This window comes from Lolium rigidum, chromosome 1, assembly GCF_022539505.1.
Source record: "Lolium rigidum isolate FL_2022 chromosome 1, APGP_CSIRO_Lrig_0.1, whole genome shotgun sequence".
In the NCBI taxonomy this organism is placed as follows: Eukaryota; Viridiplantae; Streptophyta; class Magnoliopsida; order Poales; family Poaceae; genus Lolium; species Lolium rigidum.
This window is the reverse complement of record NC_061508.1, coordinates 254,784,789-254,808,282: the sequence shown is the minus strand read 5'-3', so window position 1 is coordinate 254,808,282 and position 23,494 is coordinate 254,784,789. Positions and strand designations below refer to the sequence as shown.

The following is a 23,494-nucleotide window of genomic DNA, read 5'->3' as shown; positions in this document are numbered from 1 at the left end:
TTGAGACTTGGCCCCCAATATAAGGGCCAGGAGAGGGTCTGCCGAGGGACACACAATCAATCTAGCCATAACCACCATAAGTCGAGAGTTATGTCATACACAACCCTAGCTTTCTGTCGAGTCCTTAGTCGAAGCCTTCGGCTACCCCATTGTAACCCGATATTCTCGATAATCAGAGATTAGACAAGCAGGAAGTAAGGGTTTTACCTCATCGAGGGCCCCGAACCTGGGTAAATCTCTCTCCCCGTTTGTTTGGTATCCGATGTCCCGTGTCAGGCTGCAGGATTCCATCAACCCTAAACCCCTCAAGGTGGGCATTGCCGAGGAGCACCCTCGATAGCCGCCGGCACAACACGTCCCACTCATCCACCGGCAGAGCCTCGAGTCCTCCCGCCTGGCCCATGGGGTTTCGCTCCCATCATCCCGGCCTCTGGCCATCGGGGCAACTAAACCTTCCTCCAAGACGTCGACGCCCTGGGCGTCTGGTCACGGTGCTCCTCGGCCTCGCCGCCAGCACCACGGGGCCCATCACCGCCGACGCCTCTACCTACCGTGTCGTGCTGGAGTACCTGAGAAGTCTATGGATCTGAGAAGCTGAGAGGGACAGAGTGGGGACTGGGGGAGAGGGGGAGGGAGCGAGTGGGGACAGGGGAGCAGGGAAGGGACTGAGTGGGGGCTAACAGTTGCAAAGTACTGCTTACCGGCGGGGAGCCGGGACGCTCCACTCTCCTGCGCTGCCGGCTATTAGGGGCCGCGAGTGGGGGCGTGGGGAGGACGGGTGGTTTGCCTTTGCGTTTTTTCTCCTTTTTTTATTTTCAGTTTCGGAAGGAGCGAGGCGGTGGCACATCAGTAGGCCATGCGCCATAAATTATTTGGGCCCACAAATACCAGTGATGCACCACAAATATGTGTGCTACTGTTACCTTAAATAGCAGTGGTGCGCCACTGATATGCCTGGGGTGGGGTTAATTTGGCACAACAGTAGCAATGACGTATCCTATATATAGTGCACCACTGGTAACGGGATAGCAGTGGCTTAGTGGTGCTCCACTCTACTAATATTGGAGCTAGTTGTTTTTGTCGTAGTGTTCGGATCGATTCCCATCTTAGCGAATGTTGGCGCCACCATCAAGACCTGTTTCGATCTTCTCGATGTCCAGTCTTCACTTTCCAAGATGAGAGTAAATTGAGGGTATATACTTCAAGGTGTCGATTCCCTCATTTTAAGTCTCGCATGCTTCTCTGACCTGGGATCGGAGTTGACTCCGGCCCAGGCTCACCACAATTTTTTTGTGGAACTCCAAGGCTATGGCCTAGGAGGAGAGAAAGGAGAAACCCTAATGTTCTTGGGGGTAAAGACGTTCTTGTAGCTACTTATAGTATATGCTCAACATACAATAAGCACATCACCATAATACTGTCACGTCCATCAACAATAATGCATGAATTTGAATATATGACGAAGTGAATGTATCGGTCCAACTGCTGGTGTTCAACGCGTTAACTACGTGAGGCCATGAATGTATCACTAGAAATAAAACACTGCGGTCAACAAAGTACTCAACAAATATAGGACGTTCGTACATATTTTAGTAGGAGTACATTTTTTCTAGAGGTAAACTCAAACTTTATATCAGAACAAAGAAATACTCCCTCCGATCCTAAATATAAGCCATATAGTTTTTGGCACGGAAATTAAGAAACACACATTTAGAAAAAATTACACCATGTTTAGTTGTGATTAACCCTAGGCAATTAATATGAGCTACTAGAGGACTTTGCATAAGCTAAGAAAACATAACCGAATCACTAAAAATATTGTCCATATAAGTGGAGCAACGTCGTAAACCTTATATTATGGAATTTTTCTCAAAATACTATATGGCTTATATTTAGGACTGGAGGGAGTAGTAAACACGCATAATCGGTTTGTTTTGAGTTATGGAAGGATTGTACGGAATAACCGTACGTTTCCAATCCAAGCAAGAACGTGTCATCACCTGGAAACGCACGGAATTAGTCTGTTTTGTCGGACCTTCCTTGCTAAAACCAAGGAGACTTGTGATCCTAATAGCATTTTAAGCTGCCTACTTGAATGAGTTTGCTTGCAAAAAAACAATTAAACCCTCTGTTGATGCAACTAATCATGTCGACGAATATATAATATGGTGCGAATTATACTTCAAGCTTGCTAGGTACGTCTTTTAGTTGTGCTGTCAATGTCAAATCCCTCCCCCTTTTGGTAAAGAGTTTTTTCCGGTCCTGACCTCGTCAGAGTCCCCGCCAAGAAACAAGCACGAGGCTGCAGGCTGACCTTATCATTCGAGCTACAATATTCAGATCATTTGCACATGTACACGCGCGTAAAAGAATGCAGAAGTCTAGTACGCGCAGAGGAAGAAGGCATCACAAACCGAGCTCTATATAAGTCTGCTCCCTTTTCATGCTTCGCACTCATCCACTCCAACCGCGAGATAGCTAATCATCTCACTTCTCCGCCGGGACTGCCTTTTATCCACGCTATACAGCGATCGTTTCTCATAATCTCATCGCCGGCCGATAGCCATGATGGCATCCTCCAGGAGCTCATCATGGGTTGCACTGGCTCTTCTCCTCTTCGTCGCTCTCGCGCACACCGCCAAAGCCGACCATCTCTCTACAGGGTACTACACGAGGACATGCCCCAACGTGGAGCGCGTCGTCTCGTCCGTCATGGCGAAGAGGGTCGGCGGCGGGCGGATGGCACCCGCCGTGCTCCGCCTCTTCTTCCACGACTGCTTCGTCAACGTACGGCACAGTTCAACATATACTCATATACAGACTACTCCTTTTGTTCCATGCTCCATATTAGTTATCGCTGATTTTATACAACATTACACTAAACCAATCATATTTGACAGGGATGTGATGCCTCCGTTCTCCTTGATGCGACGCCCTTCTCGGAGAGCGAGAAGGATGCTGAGCCAAACGCATCCCTCACCGGCTTCACGGTGATCGATGAGATCAAGGCGGAGCTCGAGCGTGAGTGCCCGGCCACCGTCTCCTGCTCCGACGTGCTCGCGCTTGCGTCCCGTGACGCCGTCACTCTCCTCGGAGGTCCCACCTGGAACGTGCCCCTCGGCCCCAAGGACTCGCGTTTCCCCGCCGACAAGGAGTTCACCACGATACACCTCCCTAGCCCAAATGACAACCTCGGCGAGCTCATAAAATGTTCGGGGACCAAGGCCTCGATGCCCGCGACATGACTGTGCTCTCCGGCGCACACACCGTCGGGATGTCGAACTGCAAGCACTACAGAGAACGCGTCTACGGCACCAGCGACACTAAGTACAACATCGACCCCTCCTTCGCGGAGGCAAGGCGGCAAATGTGCCCGCCGCAAGGCTCCTCTGGTGACGCCGGCAAGGCGCCATTCGACGTGCAGACGCCTAGGAAGTTCGACAATGCTTACTACCGTGACCTTATTGCGCATCAAGGTCTCCTAAACTCTGACCAAGCCCTGTACAGCGGTAGCGGTGTGGACAGCCTTGTGGTGAGGTACAGTGCCGACGCTGATGCTTTTGGGAGGGACTTTGCCAAGGCCATGGTGAAGATGGGGAACATAGCTCCACCTAAGGGAATGCCCACGGAGGTGAGGCTCCACTGCTCCAAGGCCAACTAATGACGGCTACAGGCTAAAGAAGATGCTACCAAATATATATTGGATTCATTTATCAAATGTGCAGGTTGTAACGAGTAAATTATACAAATGTTAACTTTTTTGCATCTTAATTTCTTTTTGTCTACAATGCCATCGTGTTGTATTGTTCACATAAATGTTACGACACCTTCTGATAAGGAGAATGTTATAAAAGCGACAAGCAAATAACGAAGAACGAAACAAGAACACACGCAGGGGACACAAGATTTAACGTGGAAAACCCCTTCCAACAAAGAAGGGGAAAAAACCACGGGCGCCAGCCAGCAAAACTTCACTATATCGGGAGGTGTTTACAAACGCCGTGGGTTATCTTATAATCTGATATATCCTAGCCGGCGGCTTACAAGATATATCCTACGCTTCGGCCCAAGCCTCCGGCGACGGGCCTCGCTCCGCTCGTCAGAAGTTAGCCTCCCTTTAGTATATGAATTTGGATCACAATACAACAGAGAATATAATAATACCGCGAAGATATCAATTACGCCCAATATGTGCAACAACACAGTACCCAAGTGCAATACGGATTCACACAGCAAAAAAAGCAAAGAAGAATTACAAAAAGAAAAGTATCGATACAATGATATATTCCTTGTAGCAGCGGACCAAAGACCACCAAGATAGCACCGGATATCCATTTTCTCCAAAAGCGACGCCTCCAAAAAGGAAAAAATACACAAGCGTCATCATCTTCCTGATCATAGATCATAGATTTTCACCTAGAAAAAAGTCTGCCCTCACAAAATAATGCCAGACACAACCAATTTAATCCAGACCTTCGGTTTTCACACCGCGAGTTTAGACCATGAATTTCTCCTACTGTGACACATGTTTCGAATAAATTGCGTTCCTCCAGTTTGTTTTGCTGTGAAGTGCAAACATTTTTTTTACCCTCAAATCACTAAAGAAAAATTAATTTTGCTAAGTTGATGATTGTTTTGTTGTATCAGTATTAGTGTTCTTTATATTCGACCAATGCAAATCATCTAGATGAGACTCGGTATATCCAGGGGCATGTGATATTCAACATATATGGCCTTCTCGAGCTATAGCTGAATATATCCAGTTTCAATTGTATGCTTTGTTACAGCTCACTTGGTGTTCCTCAAAATACATAGCTAACGTTGTAACTACTTAAGAGGTACCATGCATGCTGATTTTTCTTAGAAGAATCCAATGGCAGCCCCTAATGAGTTTCTAAGGGCATGTACTATGGTTGATAAAGAGAGTCTTTTCTTGATCCTGCCACGTCATCTAGAGATGACTAAAAAATATGATGTACAATGAGTTGTTTTTTAGTCTTATCTTTAGTAACGAGACATCCTAAATTTGTGCTGAGAGAGATTGCGCTAAGAGATGATCTCTTAGCTAAGAGAAGGCAAAGTCTTTTTTTTTTTTTTGAAACGGAGGCAAAAGCTTTGCCTCATTCATTAATTAAGAAGGAGGTGCCGAGTTTTTAGGAGAAAACCGGGCGAAAACCATAACAACAGGGCCGAGCCCACATAAACCACACCCACACACAACCAAGCCTAACAAGGACCCAAACAACAGGGCCGCACCCACACTAGCCAACACAAAGAACCACATGGAGACACGAATGAACTCCAACACGACACTTCAACGCCGGCAAAGACATGCCATGACATCGGGGGTACCCATCAATCAACCGCGGATGCAGGAAAGGTAGCAGCCAAGGTGGCGAGAAAATCGCAAACCTCTCTAGCGACGACACCGCCGGACACCGTTGCCTCCAAGCCCGACTTAGCAACCCCAACATCAAAAGGAACCACATGCCTCACTTCCTCGACGGAAGGAGGCATAACCTCACCACCATGCAACTCCAGGAGCTCGAGCACCACAGATGAATCCCCACACAACTCATGAAGCTCAGGCGTGATCTCAACCACCGATGACTTCTGCTCCTCGGAGCTAAGTGGAAGCGAAGCCTTCACGGCGGCGAGCTCCTGCCCACCAGAGGAGCATGTCTCCGTCGGCTCCAAAGAAACAACAGCATGTGCCAACAACATCTTGAGACTTGCAACCTCTTCACGAAGGGGACGAGACGCCTCCTCGACACGGTTAGCAACCAATTGAGCGAGCTCCAAGCGCAACAAAGCAAACTGGCACTGGAGGTGAGAGTCGAAACAACGGTTGCTGTTGAACTCCTTGCAACAACTTGGAGAAGGCCTTGGAGGCGATGTTGTAGGCGACGACGAGTGGCACACGACCTCGGCCCAACTCCTGGATGCCGAGGGACGACGTGGTTGTGCGGGCGGAGAGCGGCTCGGCTCACAAGGAGCACGTGCCTCCGGAGGACGTGCACGAGCGTCCGGGGAGCGAGAACGAGCGGCGGGGAAGCGCGCACGGCAGAATCGCTCCCGATGACCAGGACGACGACAGCGGATGCACCTGAAGGGCGCACGGCAAGAGCTGACTTGGTGGTCACGCTCGAGGCACCGAAAGCATCTTCCCCGAGCCCAACGCTTGAAGGCGAGGCTACGCTCGAGGCCCTCCTTCCGAAGCAAAGATGATGGCTCGCAGCTCGGGCGGCCGCCTCGACCAACCTGCACCCAGTCATCATCGACACCAAGAGCATCAGCAAAAGCGGAGAGGCCACTGCAAGGCTCCGCAGGCACCTCCTCAACATGTACCGAGCCGACCAATGGCGACCGCGGAGCCAACTCTTCATCATCATCGTCCTCGTCAGAGCCCAAAGAAGCAACCCAAAGCAAGCTCGGATTCAGCAGTACATCGGCAAGGGGCACCTCGAGCGGGGCCGCCCGAGCCAATCGGCGACAGAGACAAGGAGCCGAGCCCCTCGACCAACACGGCAGGGTCACTGGCCAGAGAGGAGCTACTGGTAGCTGTCGGCGTCATCAGGGCCAACACCTCCTCGTCGGAGCCGTCATCATCGCTATCTTCATCAGAACTTAGAGAACCATCACAGAGCATTGCATCAGCAGGAAGGAGCACATCGGAGGATATGGAGCCTTCCATGGTAGCCTTTTCAGCGACGCCGACAACAACAGCGTGAGCTGTGCCAAGGGCAGCTGCAGCTGGACAAGGAGTCTGATGCAGAGTGACTGGCGACGGAAGTGCACTTGGACAGGCAGGTTCGCCGTCGGGAGAAGCACCGACCTGCGCGGGCATAGGCGCTGCAGTCTCCAAGGATGATGACGGTGGCAGCAGGCCAGAGGCGACATCTGCAAGCGCAGTGGCAGCGCTGAGCGTCGGGCCTGGAGTGGTTGTCGTCGCAGGCCTGGAGACGGCCTTGCCCGAGACGACCATGCCGGCATTCTCCTTGCGAAACCTGCCTGCAGGAGGAAGCCGCGACGAGCGACGGGGGGACGAGGTCGAGCTCATGGCGGTGGTGCCGGTCGAGGCGGAGCGACGACGCGGCCCGCGACGGGACGCGGAGTCGCCGAAGGTTGCAGGGAAGATTGCCCCGGAGATGGAGCTCGGCAGCCTCCGACGCAGGCTTCCGAGGCTGGACTGGAAGGTGGGAGAGAGAGAGGGCGTGTAGGGGATCCCGGATCTGGCCTCAGCAAGGGTGGAGGAGGCCGGAGAAGGCAGATCAGCGCGGCGGCGGCAGGGCACCTACCTGGGCACGGCCGCGGTCGCGAGACATTTTTCCCCTCAGTTTTACTGGATGTTCTTAGGCAAAGTCTTTTTTTATCTTTCTCTTTCCTCCACATCAACGTTTATCCTACGTGGCACTCCTAAGATATCACCATTGTACAAGCCCTAACGGTGCCATCATATTTCATCATGGAGGTTCTTCGGCCAGCACTTTCGCTCTTCACTCGATGTAGGCGGTGTTGTGCAAATATAGTGGTAATGTCTAGACTCAGTAAGGGGTGCCATGTTGTTCTTAGAAAAATCGAATAACAACCCCCGCCGAGTTTCAAAGAGTACTCTGCTATTTAAACATAATGGTTTCCTTCCACCACATTCACACCTCTCTAGTCAACGGTGCAGGGGGAAAGAGAAGGAAAACCATGTGCAGAAAAAAGAATGCGGAAAATATGTTGGGAAAAAGGAGAGATAATTTTGGAAAGCAAATACTAAAAAATACACATCATGACAGACAGAGAGTTAGGTGATGATAGGCGGTGACTTCGTCAATTTTAAGATCCAATCCGTCGGCTCAGTTTTAAAGATGCTCATACGGGTAGGATGTGCGTGGGTGTGTTCATAGCGGTGAAGATGTGTGTGTGTGTATGTGAGCGTCTGCCATTTATACTATGTTTCTAAAAAAAAAACATGATGATAAGCGGGCACCACTATTTTAAAATGAAAAATAAAAGGAAAGGGGAAGAGTTCGTGTGGATTCAGCTGCTGGGTTGGCTCGCGCGGGCGGCGCAGAAGGAGTTGTCTGACTAGGTTGGTTCGGTTGGCTCAGCTGGCTGGTTTTTAAATTCTCTTTTTCATTTTCTAAGTAATTATTTTAAGCATAAAAATGGCTCAAATATACAGCAAAAAAATTATAAAAAAGTTGTAAAATTCAGAACCGTTTTATTGGATCTAGGGAGTATTTTTTCCGTACAAAATAAGGTATATAATATTTAATGCACTTTGTCCTTATATGGGTACATATGCAATTTTTTTAAATAGTTTTCAGGGCTTTATAGTGCACCAAATTGACTCCAACAATGTCACGCAATGCACATAAATAATATGTTCAATTATAAAACATTTAAGTACCATTTTAATACTCATATCAAAATTAATAAGTCATATTATCTTATGTTTTATGGTTTAATATAAATTTGATAACTATTATTATTGTTCTGAAAACATACAAGGTGTAAATAAGATGCAAATAACACCAATTAGAATATTTTTCCAACACTTTATTTACGATTGGAAATATCCTTACTATTTCATCTCTAATGAATCATGTGTTTCAAAATATTCTGAAAGATCCAAGTTTTCAAATAAAGACTTTAATAAACAAAATAGGGTATATAAAACATTGCTCCATCATAATTTTGGTAGTAATTTTAATGACTGAAGCATGTTGGATAATTATATTAATTGCCACTAAAGAATCCAAATGGTTCAAAGAAAAGAGAAAAAGTTCGATAGTCATGTTAATCCACTAATGAGAAATGTTTTTAAATCAAGTACAAAACCCAAACAAGTTCTGATACATTTTTTTCATTCGGAAATTTTGAACAAGATCAAACCATTCAATCAACTTATTAATTAATGTTCCCATTATTTGGGGCGTTACAATAAGTCTTGTATGACATGATGTTCCCTCGTCGTTGGGTTTGTAGGTCAATAGGCCATACGGACTTCCCATATATCATCAACATTATGAACTCGTGCTAGCGTGATTGAGCGAGCATCAGCCTGCAGTTCCTCCATGTCTTCCTCTAGCACGGTAGCACCACGTCTTCATACTCCTCTGCACGAAGGTCTAGTGATCCGAACAACTCATACATCACCACGTACTATATATGAGTTTCCTCTACTCTCACTTTCGGATCGATCCTCATGCTTAGTGTTATCGGCACCGCCACCTAGACCTATTTTGATCTGGTTCCTATCGAGTCTTCACTTGCATGCCATGACAAATGGAAATGAGGATCTATACTTTGAGGAGTCGATCCCCTCACTTTAAGTCTCGTATGCTTCTCCTACGCGTGATTGGACTTCTACTCGCCGTTTTTCGTGGAACTCCAAGGCTATCACCTAGGAGTAGAGAAACCAAATTGTTTTTTGGACTAAAGACGTTCTCATAGCTAGTTATAATATATGTTCAACAAAGAAAATAATCACATTAATATAAAGGCATGTAAAATGGTAGAAAAGGCACACCTTATCATAGCCCTGCTTATCATCTAGAGAAGACAATAGATATAAGTCATACTCCCAACATCCCAAAATTTAAGGCCTCTAAGGTTACCTAAAAGTCAAAGTCTTCTAACTTTGACCAAGTTTATATAAAAAAATATAGACATCTACAATACTAAACCAATATCAGTAGATTCACTATAAAATATATTTTATCAAAGTATCCATTCAATATTGTGGATATGGATATTTTTTCTTAAATATATGGTCAAAGTTAGTATGATTTAACTTTTGAATAATCTTAGACGCCTTATATTTTAGGATGGAGGGATTATCACTAATTAATATTAGACAACAGCATTGATAAGGGAAGGCATATGATACAATGGAGAAAATAACTTTCTCTTATTTTCTCTTACTTCATTCTCTCTTCTAACTCAGCAAAAATCCAACATGAAACTCTAATGGAAGGCTGCTGTTCTGCCACGTCCGTCAACCACAATACATGAACTTGAATATATTACTAAGTGAATGTATGTGCTCCAACTGCTGGCGTTCAACGTGCTTACGTAGAGACTCATGAATATATCAATAGTAATAAGGCAGCTACGGTCAACTAAGTACTCAACAAATAAGAACTTGAATATATAAGTGTAGGAGATTTAGTAAAAAAGTGTTGAGTAAACTCCAAGTATAATTTTTTCCTAAATTCCAATACTTATTATGGATCGGAATTCTGGATGTAAACTCAAACTTTGCATCATGACAATTGACAATGAAATATTAACATGAATATTCGGTTGCTGCCGCCTCTAGGCGCTCCTTCAACTCGCTTTGCCTCCGAATCTTGAGAGCAATCTGGATGGAGAAAAATGGACGTGTCTTCCAAGGACATGGCTTGTCTCGCGTCGACGCTCAGCGAGGGGTTTGCGGCAAAATTGGGAAGAATGGGCGCAGTGTAGAACTAGAGGTAGTGTTTTCGGGATAGTGAGCACATGTGTGTAGAGGTGGTGTTAGGGTTCTAGAACTTCTCCCTGTGTAACCCTGTCTCTATAAACTATCTCTCCACTTAATACAAAGATTCGCAGATAGTTATCGAAAAAATATTCGATTTCTTTTGAATTTATAAAAGGCCAGTACGGAATAACTTTGTCAACCCTCGTGCATTTCTTTGGTTCCACTCAAAGGAAGAACGAGTTATCACCTGGAAATGCACGCAGCTGGATAGCCCTGATGCTCTATTTTTAGATTCACAGGGAGACATCTCCCCGGCTCCATTTCATATAAAATGAAACCACATTGTCAACACACACCTCGTTCACAGCGTTTTAACACCAAAACCCAGGAATAGGGCTAAACCTACCGCCCCAAAACAACAGCCATAACCAACTCAAAAGCCACCAGATAAAAGCTAAGTTCAGCAACTAACCCACTCCACCAACAAACTATCACAGTAGCAGCTAAGAAACATAACTAGATCTATTACACACCACAAGCTGAAACCTTGTTTGTTCACAGCACGACATGGACTGAAGCGTCTTCCTCCGGGTTCTCCTTCAGGAACTCCAGCGACGCTCGTCCACCATGAGAGGTTTTGGCTGCAGGAGCCCAGGAAGATATCCAATCAAAGGAAGAACACTTCTGGTGGTTCCAGCTCCAATGGTGCTTTGATCTTGTTTGACAAAACCTTCATGAACAAGTCCACTTCCTCCCACATTTGGTCCTTGAAAGGGACTTTCCAATTTCTCAGATAGGAAAGTATGACCCTCCACACCTGCTTCAAATCCAGCCAAGTAAGTCTATTAAAAACTATACTATTTCTAGAATTCCAAATCCCCCACAAAATAGCTGAGGATATGAAATTAAACTGTAAAAATCTTTTATTGCACAACCATCTACCAGCTACATCTATATACTTCTCTACTCTATGCTTACAGATTTCTTTGACTAAGCTCCACATCTGTCTTGCAACAATACACTCAAAAAACAGGTGCTGTACACTTTCAAACTCTCTGCAGAACGAGCATTCCATAGGTTTTGGTATACCCCTTCTCCTCAAATTATCTCTAGTCATGATTTTGTTTTGAGACAACAGCCACAGGAAAATTTGAATTCTAGGAGGGATTTTTAAATCCCAGACAGCAGGTAAATAAATTGGAGTTACTCCTCTAAAATTTACTAAAGCATACATAGATTTTGAAGAGTACACCCCATTTGTCTCATAAGTCCAGATAAGTTGATCCTCCTCAGAATTATAAACTATAGTTTCAGCAATAGCTACTAATTCCTGCCATTGTATCATCATATCATCAGAGAAAATTCTCCTAAAATCACATCTCAAGGTTGTTCCATCCCAAATATCCCTAACAGTTCTAGTCTGTTGATTTGAAACAAAATAAATGTCCCAAAACTGAGTTGCCAAATTAGTGTTGCCAAACCAAACATCCTCCCAAAATCTAACACTTCTACCATTTCCTATTCTCCATCTATACCCAAACCTCACAGCTTCTGCAGCACTCATCACACCTTTCCAAAAGGTAGATGGGTGTGCATCATGGCAACACAGGATATTAGGGTCCTTAGTATTATACTTACAATCTATAACTTTTCTCCACAAAGTCCCTTCACCCTGTATATATCTCTTAACCCAAGATCCTAATAGACATAGATTTAGATCTTGCAGGTTGGGAATCCCCATGCCACCAAACTCTTTTCTCATGCATACAGAAGACCAATTAGCTAAATGTATTTTATTATTTCCTTCTTCATCATTCCAAAGGCAATTAGCTAGTTGTGTATTAATAAGATTCAAAGCCCACTTGGGGAATTTAAAGAAAGATAACAAATACACTGGGATACTAGCTAAGACTGATCTCACTAACTCCCTTTTGGCTGCAGAAGATAGTAACTTCCCTCTCCAGCCAGCTAGCCTACTTAAAAGGGAATCAATCAAAGGTTGTAAATCCTCCCTTTTAAACTTATCATAGTGGAGAGGAATCCCTAAATATTTAATTGGGAAGGAACCAAGTACACAACCAAAGTATCCAGGAAAGTGGTACACTCTCCTAATTCTACATTAATAGGAATTAATTCACTTTTATGGTAATTAATCCTCATGCCAGAGATTTGTTCAAAGCAGGTTAAAATCCATTTCATATGAGTTGCTATCACAATACTTTTCTCAAGGAAAAGCAGTGTATCATCAGCATACTGGAGGCAAATAACACCTCCTGGGACAAAATCTGGGCAGAGGCCCCTGATCAGCCCCACCTCACAACCTTTAAGCAGCATCTTAGAAAAAACATCAACTACAAAATTGAAAAGCCCAGGTGACAAAGGATCCCCCTGTCTTAAACCTTTACCTGTAACAAAGAAATCACTTTCTACTTCATTTATTTTAACACCCACTGAGCCACCAGTGGTCAACTGTTTTATAAGCCTAATCCAGAACGGGCTAAAACCTCTAAGATGCAACACCTCATAGAGATAATCTAGATTAACTCTATCATAAGCCTTTTCATACTCAATTTTAAACACAAAACCCTCCATTTTCCTTCTCTGCACCTCATGAACAATTTCATGTGCAGTAATTACACTCTCCAAAATATATCTACCTTTAATAAAGGCAGATTGATTTGGAGATATCAATCTCCCTATGATTTTGGCCAACCTATTAGTTAGCACTTTGCAGAAAATCTTAAAACTACAATTAAGCAAACTTATAGGTCTAAATTTCTTCATAGTTCTAGCATCATCCTCCTTGGGGATCAGAGTAATCATAGCAAAATTTAACCTAAAAATATCTAACTTATCATCAAACCAAGCTTCAAAGAGATGCAATAAATCTAAAGCAATAATATCCCAATACTTTTGATAAAAGAAAAAAAGACAACCCATCTGGCCCAGGTGCTCCATCAGCATAGGAACCAAACACAGCCTCTTTTATCTCTTCCAACGTAAATCTACCTTCCAACATCACATTCTCTTCTACTGTTACTTTCTCCTCAGGTAGAAAAAAATTATCTAATAACCTAATATCAGATCTATTTTCCTCCCCGAACAGATCTTTATAGAAATTCTTAGCTATCTCTAACATCTTTTTTGTTTCAGTTACAGGCCCATCAGGACCTTCTAACACAGGAATCATTTTCTTTCTTCTTCTCTGATTAGCTAAAGCATGAAAATAAGGAGTATTTCTATCTCCCTCACAGACATCTCTATCTCTAGATCTTTGCTTGGATTTACTTTCCTCAATTATCCAAAAGGAACTTAGCTCAGCAAGAATATGTTTAAATCTACCAGCTTCATCCTCAGAGAGTTCCTGAGTTTCTGCTTTCACATCTAACACATCATATTCCTCCATAAGGGATTTTTTCTTTTTCCTAATCTCAGCATCTATATTAGCACTCCAACCTTTAGCAGAGCTTCTAAAATTCCTCACCCTAGCCTGCCAGATATCTAGAGGATTATTACTATTTACTGGAATAGACCAGGCTTTAGTAACCACATCAACAAAGTCTACCCTAGTGCTCCACCATTTCTCAAATTTAAAACTACTTTTCCTAGGCAAATTCACCTCACCAGAGTCCCAAACTATGGGAGTATGGTCACTCCCCAGCCTAGGTAAAGCTCTAGCACTTCCCAAAGGAAACAGAGCTTCAAAACTAGTGTTGCAAAAAATTCTATCAATCCTACTCATAATCCTATTACTTTGATTATTACTCCAAGTAAAAGACCTTCCTGCCAAACCTATCTCTACCAAAGCCCACATATCAATCCAAGCATTAAACTTGTCAGCCCATTTAAAATCTATGACTCCATTACTTTTATCACTCTGAAACCTAACCAAATTAAAATCTCCTCCAATCATAGCAGGGCCATCCCAATTTAAAAACAGTTCATGTAATTCTGAAATAAAAGCATCCTTACCCTCCTCATAAGGGGAGCCATACACTGTAGTTAACCTAACCACCACACCAGAACTTTTAACCCTAACAATTGTGCTAACAGAGAAAGACTTAATGTCCCAAGACATCACCTCAAAGATATCTTTATTTATGCCAACTAAGATACCTCCTGCAGTCCCAACTGCAGGCATATAATTCCACTCAAAATCTCTATTTCCTAGAATAGATTTTAAAAAAGATTTGGAGAAATTCTCTTTTTTTGTCTCCTGAAAGCCAATATAATCAACTTTTAGAGGGATAACAGTGTCCTCTATGCACTTTTTCCTACCAGGAGCAGTAATCCCTCTAATATTAAAAAAGGACACTAACATTGTATTCTCTTCTTGGGGTGCTTGCCCCGAGATTTCCTAATGACCTCTATCCATTTATCACCTTCATCCTCATAATTCTCATCATTTTTCTTATTGATTTTCCCAGGAGTAACATCTAAATCATCACTACCAGTAATAGAATCTCTCTTTTGAGATTCAAGAGGCAAGCTCCCACTAGGAATCTCAATATCTACTAAATCACTCCTAGGTGATTTGGAACTATGATGATTATACCCTACTCTATCATTAGCACTAATAGCAAAAATATCAACACCAACTTTTCTAGCCAAAGATTCAAGATAATCCACATCAAGAGATTGAAAAACATTAGAGTGCATTATACCTTTCATTTTCTTGTTAGGCTCCTCCAGATTGTTCCTCTTCTTGTACTCAATTGCTTTCTTCATGACATTAATGGAAGTGTCCACCCTTGAGCTCTGCCTAATAGCTTGCACAGGGCCCCAGACCTTCTTCCTCCTTCCTTTGTCCTTGTCCACTTTATCCAGTATCACTTCCTTGTCAGGTTTCTCCAGAGTGGGGAGAAAATCAGCTGGTAGAGCAGCTTCAAGGTCATCCACCTTCATCTCAACTGTCTCCAAGGCCCCTTCATGCTGATCAGCAAAGGTCCCCTGTTCCTCCAGAAGGAAATTCTGAGCTTCTTCTCCCACTTCATCTTGGGAACAGCTACCACCACTTTTCCAGATAAACCTACCATCATCACCAACACATCCATTTTTGATCAGCAGGTCATACACTTCTGCACCACTGACATATTCCTTGACCTCTTCCCCATCAGCAACAAGTCTTCTCACCACTGACCCAGAACTGGAGGCACCAAGAGTCATCACAGTAGAGTTAGTATTAGCATTCCCTGTTGCATTAGACCTATCAGTCTCCATACCATCCTGTCTTTCCTCAGTTTGTCCTTCATTTCCATGTTCATCATTTCCATCTGAAGGTGGAGGAGGTAGATGAGGAGGATCCTCAGCAACCCCAACTGCAGGCTCTCCTTCTACTTCAAACAGCAACTGATGAAACTTCCCTTGAAAATGAAAAAGCCTGCCAGCAGGAATCTTAGTTGCATCCCTGCATTTTATCTTGACCCTAACCACCTCAGCACAATCTCTAAACACACTCATCCAATCTATCTCCTCCAGGATGCCACACACAGAAACAGCTTGAGCAATACAGTTCCATTCACACCAAGGGGGTTGTAACCCATGGATTTTCATCCATGTCTCTTGCATCACAGCCACAGGATCAGGATCATCATCCCAAGCCTCCACTTTCACCCAAACACCAGGTTTTGTCAAGCCAAATCTGGGATATCCAATCACCTGATCCACTGGGAGATGTGGTGGAAACTTGACCAGATATGACCATTGAGTAAGCTCCTTGATCTGCCAAGGCCAATTTGTTCTATAAATCCCAGCAAACTCTTTAGCTAGCTCTGCTTTGGTTATGTTCCCCTCCTCTATCAACACCAAACCACAGTTTTTGGTAGTAGCAACAGGGTTCATCACAACATCAGGGATCTCAATGTGGAAGAATCCCAAGCCATTTGTTGCACTGCCAATATACTTAGCTACCTGAGGAGGCCTCTTGACCACTGGACAACCCTCAACAGCATGATTGGTTGCCTTGCAGATAAAGCAAAAGGCCTTCTTCTCACAAGACTGCTTGAAATGTCCAGGCTCACCACAGCCAAGGCAGATGGTGTCCACATAGGACATTTGATTTGGAATCACTTGAACAGATTCCCCACTCCCTCCACTTTTCTTCTTCTGCATCTGCTTGGGTTCTCCACTTTTTCCCTTAGCAGCAGACACACCCTCTGCATTCTGATTGTTCTGAGAGAAGTCTTCAAGGTTTGGAGCAATCCATTGCTTGGATGGATACCCAAACTGCTGTGGAGGGAATTGAGGGTATGTTCCCTGGAAAGCCCAAGGAGGAGGCATCCCTCCAGGCACAAATCCATATGGTTGAGGAGGGAAAGGGAACCCACCTTGGTTCTGGAAATCCTGGTAAGGTTGCTGCTGTTGCTGTTGGGAATTCTGGTTGAACTGGTTACTCTGCTGCCGATTCCAGTTGTCTCCTCTTCCTCCAACAGGACCTCTCCCCCTGTTTCTCCCACCACGGCCTCGATCAGCCATGGCTAGCTCCTCTACCTCTAGATCTACAACCTCACACTCTTCAGCCCCCAAATAACATAGAGCTGGTCTCTCTGGTGGCAATGGCGGCGGGGAGGGAGAGCTGCGAACCCTAGAGCGGAGAGGAGGATTTATATATGCCTCTCCCCTCTTTTGTGACTTGGCCAGATGCTGTGGCATATTCCAGAGCTGCTCAAAAAGCAGCTCGATCTCTTTATCCTCCATGTCCATGCTTTTTGACCCGGTCCACTGCGCCATGGACAAGCTTCTGGAACCCACCACCATCTCCTCTTTCTCCCCTTTCCCGCCAAAACTCAGAGCAGCAGTCCCTATCAAGCTTCGGACGCCTCGCAATCTTCTACTAGCAGACTCAGCAGCTGCGCATGATGATTGAGGATCAGCAATGCATGCGCCGCCTTCAACTCCGATACTGCCAGCCCCAGCGGCCGAGGCCTCTTGTTCCAGTGCGGAGGAAGCTATGATTGAGCTCGCTGGACTGCCAATTCGAAGGGGGGCAGTTGCTTCGCCGGCAAAATCCTCTCCTCCGGGCGCCGCTTGTTCCCCGGCAAGCTCTGTGCCGTGTCCATGAACTCCAGATCCCTCTGCACCGCTTCCTGCATCACCACGAACCTCGGACCAGGCTTCCGCCCCTGCAACGGCGCCTGCAGCGCCAGAACCACATCCGCGACGTCTGATGCTGCTTGCGCCGCCTGGAGCTTCGAACACCGCCGTTGTCCCGAGGAAGGTGAGGTCGGAATCAACGGCGATTGGCCCAAACGAGCCCACGCAGAAGCTGAAGCCCCCTCGCCGAGGCGATAGAACTCCATCCTCACCTTGCAAACCGCACGGCGACCTCTGCCTCGCCATTGTCGATCTAGCTTCCGCACCCGCAGCGCCCTCGCGAGATCCCACCTCCTCTTCCCTGCTTCCGACACCGCGCTCCCACCACCACGGCTGCTCCCCCGCCTCCTCTCCCTCCTCATCCGCGCAGATCGCCAGCGTCAGCCTCCGATTTGCTCTGGATTTCGGTAGGAATCTAGCTATCGGCGGTGAGCTCGAAGTGGAAGAGACTGGTGATGTTGTGGAGGCAAGTGGCAAGGGCAGATGCTCGCGTGACGCGTGTAGAGGCGCCCTCCCCCACCCTGGCCCGCCATGGACGCGGATCGAGGTGATCCCGCCATGAACAGGACCTTGGGTCGGGTTCGGGACGGAGCCGCCCCTGAGTCGTGAGAGCATTTCCCTTGCGTCAGGGCTGGGGATGTCGCCTCGCGTCGGCGCCCTGATGCTCTATGGAGGCATACAAGGCTGTTTTGTCGAACCTTGCAAAAACCATGTCGACGAATCCTTGGTTGGACGAGTTCGTTTGCATAAACAAACAATTAAGCCCTCTACTGGTGCAAGCAACCATGTCGACGAATCCTTAATTTTGTGCAAATTCAAGCTAGGTACGTGTATTAGGTTGGCTGTCAAAACATCGCCTTTTGTTTTAGAGTTTCTTGCTGTCTTGACCTCGTCAGAGTTCCGGCCAAGAATCATGCACGAAGCTGCAGAGAGACTGGAGACCTTGTCAGTCGAACATGTACAAGTTTGCACATGTACACGCCCGTAAAAGAACGCGCGGACGAAGAAGGCATCACCAACCGAACTCTATATAAGTTTGCTCCCGCTTCATGCTTCCCACTCATCCACTGCAACCGCGAGCATTTCATCCACTTTCTCTAGGCCTGCATTTCGTCCACGCTATACAGCGATCGTTTCTCATAATCTCATCATCAGTCGATAGATATCCATGATGGCGTCCTCCAGGAGCCCATCATGGGTTGCACTGGCTCTTCTTCTCTTCGTCGCTCTGGTGCACACAGCCAACGCCGACCATCTCTCTGCAGGGTACTACGCAAGGACATGCCCCAACGTGGAGCGCGTTGTCTCGTCAGTGATGGCGAAGAGGGTCGGTGGCGGGCGCATGGCACCCGCTGTACTCCGCCTCTTTTTCCATGACTGCTTCGTCAACGTACGGCCACATTTCAACATATACTGATATACATACCACTTTGTTTGTTTCATGTTCCATATTAGTTATAGCTGATTTAGTATAACTTTGTACTAAACCAATTATATTTGACAGGGATGTGATGCCTCCGTTCTCCTGGACGCGACACCGTTCTCTGAGAGTGAGAAGGATGCCGAGCCGAACATGTCCCTCACCGGCTTCACCGTCATCGATGAGATCAAGGCCGCGCTCGAGCATGACTGCCCCGCCACCGTCTCTTGCGCTGATGTGCTCGCGCTCGCGTCCCGCGACGCCGTCACCCTACTCGGAGGCCCCACCTGGAACGTGCCCCTCGGCCGCAAGGACTCTCGCTTCGCCGCTGAGAAAGATTTCACCATGAAAAATCTCCCTAGCCCAAACGACAACCTTGGGGAGCTAATCAAAATGTTCGGGGACCTCGGCCTCGACGCCCGCGACATGACCGCACTCTCTGGCGCGCACACTGTGGGGATGTCCAATTGTGAGCACTACAGAAAACGTATCTACGGGAGCAGCGACACTAAGTACAACATCGACCCCTCCTTCGCGGAGGCAAGGCAGCAGATGTGCCCACCTCAAGGATCGTCTGGTGACGCCGGCAAGGCGCCGTTCGATGTGCAGACACCCAGGAAGTTCGACAATGCTTACTACCGTGACCTTATCGCTCATCAGGGTCTCCTCAACTCCGACCAGGCTCTATACAGCGGTGGAGGCGTGGACAGTCTTGTAGTTAGGTATGGTTCCGACGGTGATGCTTTCGGGAGGGACTTCGCCAAGGCCATGGTGAAGATGGGGAACATACCTCCACCAAATGGAATGCCCACAGAAGTGAGGCTCCACTGCTCCATGGCAAACTATTGATGGCTCCATACCAAGTGCCGTTGGATTCATTTATCAAATGTGCAGATTGTAACAACTAAATTGTACTTGTGTTAGTTTAGTTGCATTTTAATTTGTTTTCCTGCATTGTGTTTGTACAGTAACCGTCATAGTGTAGCTGGAAATAAATGTTCTACTTTGTAATAAACCGTGTTTTCCAGTTTGTTTCGAATAGTGAGTGGTAGATTTTGTTTACGCTTACATATATGTGAATATATGTATTTTTTTTAGAAACACGGTACAACGTAAGCGCTCATATACACATGCATACACTTACCCCTATGAACGCACACATGCACACCCTATCCCTATGAGCACCTTCGAAAGACTGAGCCGGCGTATTGGATCCTAAAATTGATGAACTCACCATAGGCGCCTCGCTGTTGACGGAAACGCCCACTAAATGAATATTCCGTCTTTATGAGACACATATAGATGTCAAACATGTGATTTGAACTCTGGAGGAATGGGGGTACAACCACCCTCCTAACCACCAAACTTCTGGTTGGTTCTATTAGGTATTATATATATACTAGGAAACTATCCGTGCGTTGCTATGGAAATAACGAATTACGATCATATATAGTCTATCTGATTATAATTTAAGTACTAAAAGATGGAACAAGGTTTTGGTATTGACATCAGAATCAACATGCTAACAAAGTTTTTGATGTTTGATATAACGATTAATTATGCATAAATTGTCATTACCAAAGAGTGTACAAATGCTTCATACTTGGCTGACTGATACAAAATATTTATTTCATTTTTTTAAACCAAATCATTATTTACGGTGCAATTAGAACCATAGAAAATTCATATTCCAACAAAAAAATCCGATCATCCAAAATAAACTAACATTCTGACTGGTGCAATTAGGACTGTAGAAATAAAATATTCCAACTTAAAATTTTAACGTGCAAAAAGACATGCTAATAACTTTTTTGTTGAAGGGACACCTCGTCAATCTAAGGTAAACTTTCAGCGCACTTCATCATTTCACTGATCTTAGGCAACACAAATCCTCATATACTTTATTCTGTTCACTATACAAGCAATTAGTGGCAAAACTGATTATTGGTCATATAAAACTTATCTTCCCCGGCGAAGCAATCAGCAGCAATAATTCATAGCAAAATATATATCCTCTCTGGAATTTTGTGACAACCGAAGCAATCAGCAGGAACCAACCAGCAAACACCGACCTAAATTCAGTTAACAGTGGCAGTTTCACATCCGAAGCAACAACGGGAACGAACCAGCAACATACAGAGCAAATCAAGACCTATATTCAGTTAACAAGGAGCGGCTAAATTCAAAATAGTGTGGGAGTACATACAATGCATGAATGCATCTTGAGGCAGGATGAGGGCATCCAGAGAGCAGCCTCCAATTCTTATAGCAGGTTAAGGCAAATGGTGGAAGGATTGAAGCAACATAGATCGGACGGACATGAGCTAGTTCATTTGATCATTCAGTTTTGTCAGAAATTGCAATGGTACGCAATTGCGATGGTACGCAATTGCAATGGTACACACGCACCAACCTACATTTTTTTTAAAAGGATGCTTTATCTATACCTACTAATAAAGGAAGTAGGATTTCTCACCAAAATTTTCATCCGTTTTACAATTGCCCTTGCTTTTCAGCAGAATTTACAGGCAATGACACCGCTTATGTTACGAACGGTTGGCTTCGTCGTCGCATAAAACGAGCTCGCTCGCGCCGGGCCCTGCCACGGCCAAGTCAACCGGTACATCGCGTCACCAACCGCGCAGACCACGCGCCTTGCTAGCTCAGGGACTACCCGAGCTCAATATCCTCTGCCCTCCAGCGAACTTCCGCATGGTCCGTCTATCCTCCGACCCGGCCCACCTCGCCATGCTCTGCAGAAAAATCACTAGCGCACCCCACCTCCATGGCCGACCGGCTCCGCCTCGAGATCCCTGACACGCCCCGCTTAACCGGCCAAGCTCGCTCGCCAGGCTCGTCCGCAACAAGGTGACTTGCGGAGTCTTCGCGGGCGCCACCGTCGAGCTCGCGCGGGAGGGAGAGGTGGAGGAAGACAGGGAGCGGCGACGGGGAACATAGGAGCCGGCGGTGGTCGGTGTCTGCAGGCATGGCAGCAGCGCCGCGGGTGGCGGAACATGACGGCAAAGTTCATGCGCGGCTTTGGGTAGAGCAGGTGCGGCGTGGCTCCAGAGGAAGCTGGGACATCGACAGGCAGCGGAGCTTCGGCTACATGTGAAGCTAGCGGCGGCGGAGGCAGTGAAACATGCGTCTGTTGTGAGAGAGTGGAGATGATAGGCTTGGGTGCCATGTGGCTAGCATGGGCATTGGGCTGGTTTGGCTGGACCTAGCTTAGTTGCTGGGCAAAAGAGGTAAGGGTACCTCCTCTGATGGGCTAGGACAAATTACAGCCTCAGGTGTGTGAAATAGGACCTCGTTCGACACTAGCAACAGCCTGTGTGATTTTGCAAGTTTGCAAGACAAGCTTAGTTAAAAATTCCTATCCTCTTATTTCTTTTCATCTAAACACGTTTCGCCAAGGTAAACTCAAGCCTTTCTTTTCATCTAAACACATTTTGCCCAGGTAAACTCAAGCCACTATGCTAACTAATTATGTGAACTCCTTATTTAAAACAGGATGACTCATCAATTCTTTATTCTAGAGTGGGTACTGCTTCCGTAGCGAAGCACGGATTTTGTCCTAGTTACTTTAAAAGGAAATTACATCCAGCCTCTGCATAACCAGGATGCACATAGCCGTTTTGTTGTCTCAAGTCAAAAAAGATAAAAAAAAACTAGGCGAGATACATATCGGAACGATGAATCATATGATGTCTAAGGTGTAGGTGGGGCTTCTATCCGTAGACTATGCTGCCACCCATGTGGGGAAAAAGTATCCCTCGCTGTAGCCTCCAACCGTGTACAGACCTCCGTAAATAGGTCTCGGTTCTCCACTCGCTGACGAGGTAACCACGAACGGAGAATACCTGTACATCTGTAGATGACCTGCAATAAAGAGCAATTTTTATCATTAAAAATCTTGTCATTTCTACATAGCCAAAGCGCCCAGATAACTGCTAGCGCCCCACCCTAAGAAGCAACTTAAACCTTGAATCGATACCATGAAGCCAATTGCCAAAGATATTGGCGACACTAGTCGGAGGATACAGAGTAGACGCTACTTGGATGACTGACCATATAGATCTCGCAAACTGGCACTGGAAGAATAGGTGTTTAATGGTTTCATCCTGATGACAAAAAACACACCGTGTACTTTCGTGCCAATTTTGCTTAACAAGATTGTCTTTGGTGAGAATAACCCCACGACGAAGATACCATCTAAAAAAATTAATTTTTAATGGTATGTTCATCTTCCAAATCTTCTTATTGTTATCAACTGGTAAATCAGAAAGAAGGATCGCATTGTATAATGATTTTACAGAAAAAGTATCATCTACATGAATATTCCATCTAAATTCGTCTGGTTCATGCGATAGTTGAATATCTCCGAACGTCACATTCAAAGGTGAGGTAGCCATTACTGTGGCAATGGTATCATCTTGGCGACGAACAATCATATTCAAAGCTTGATACTGTTCAGTTAAGGGTGCATTGTCTAGCCAAGCATCTTTCTAGAATCGTATATGTGC

At 45.7% G+C, this 23,494-nt stretch overlaps 1 protein-coding gene and 1 pseudogene across 1 annotated transcript; both read left to right on the top strand.

Annotated features, from left to right (window-relative positions):
* The first annotated feature begins 2,568 nt into the window (after window positions 1-2,568).
* LOC124683529 lies at window positions 2,569-3,661 on the top strand (annotated as a pseudogene).
* Window positions 3,662-18,719: 15,058 nt separating this feature from the next.
* Window positions 18,720-19,817, top strand: LOC124683527 (peroxidase P7-like). The gene is made up of 2 exons (XM_047218027.1): window positions 18,720-18,938; window positions 19,053-19,817. Exons 1-2 carry the CDS (start codon window positions 18,720-18,722, stop codon window positions 19,815-19,817), a joined length of 984 nt encoding a protein of 327 aa, XP_047073983.1.
* The last annotated feature ends 3,677 nt before the right edge of the window (window positions 19,818-23,494 follow it).

Excerpts from the sequence above, each read along its gene's own strand:
- LOC124683527 (XM_047218027.1), top strand. The coding sequence starts at position 18,720 with ATGGCGTCCTCCAGGAGCCCATCATGGGTTGCACTGGCTCTTCTTCTC. Across the intron at positions 18,939-19,052 it reads TCCATGACTGCTTCGTCAAC|GGATGTGATGCCTCCGTTCT; the intron begins GTACGGCCACAT and ends TATATTTGACAG.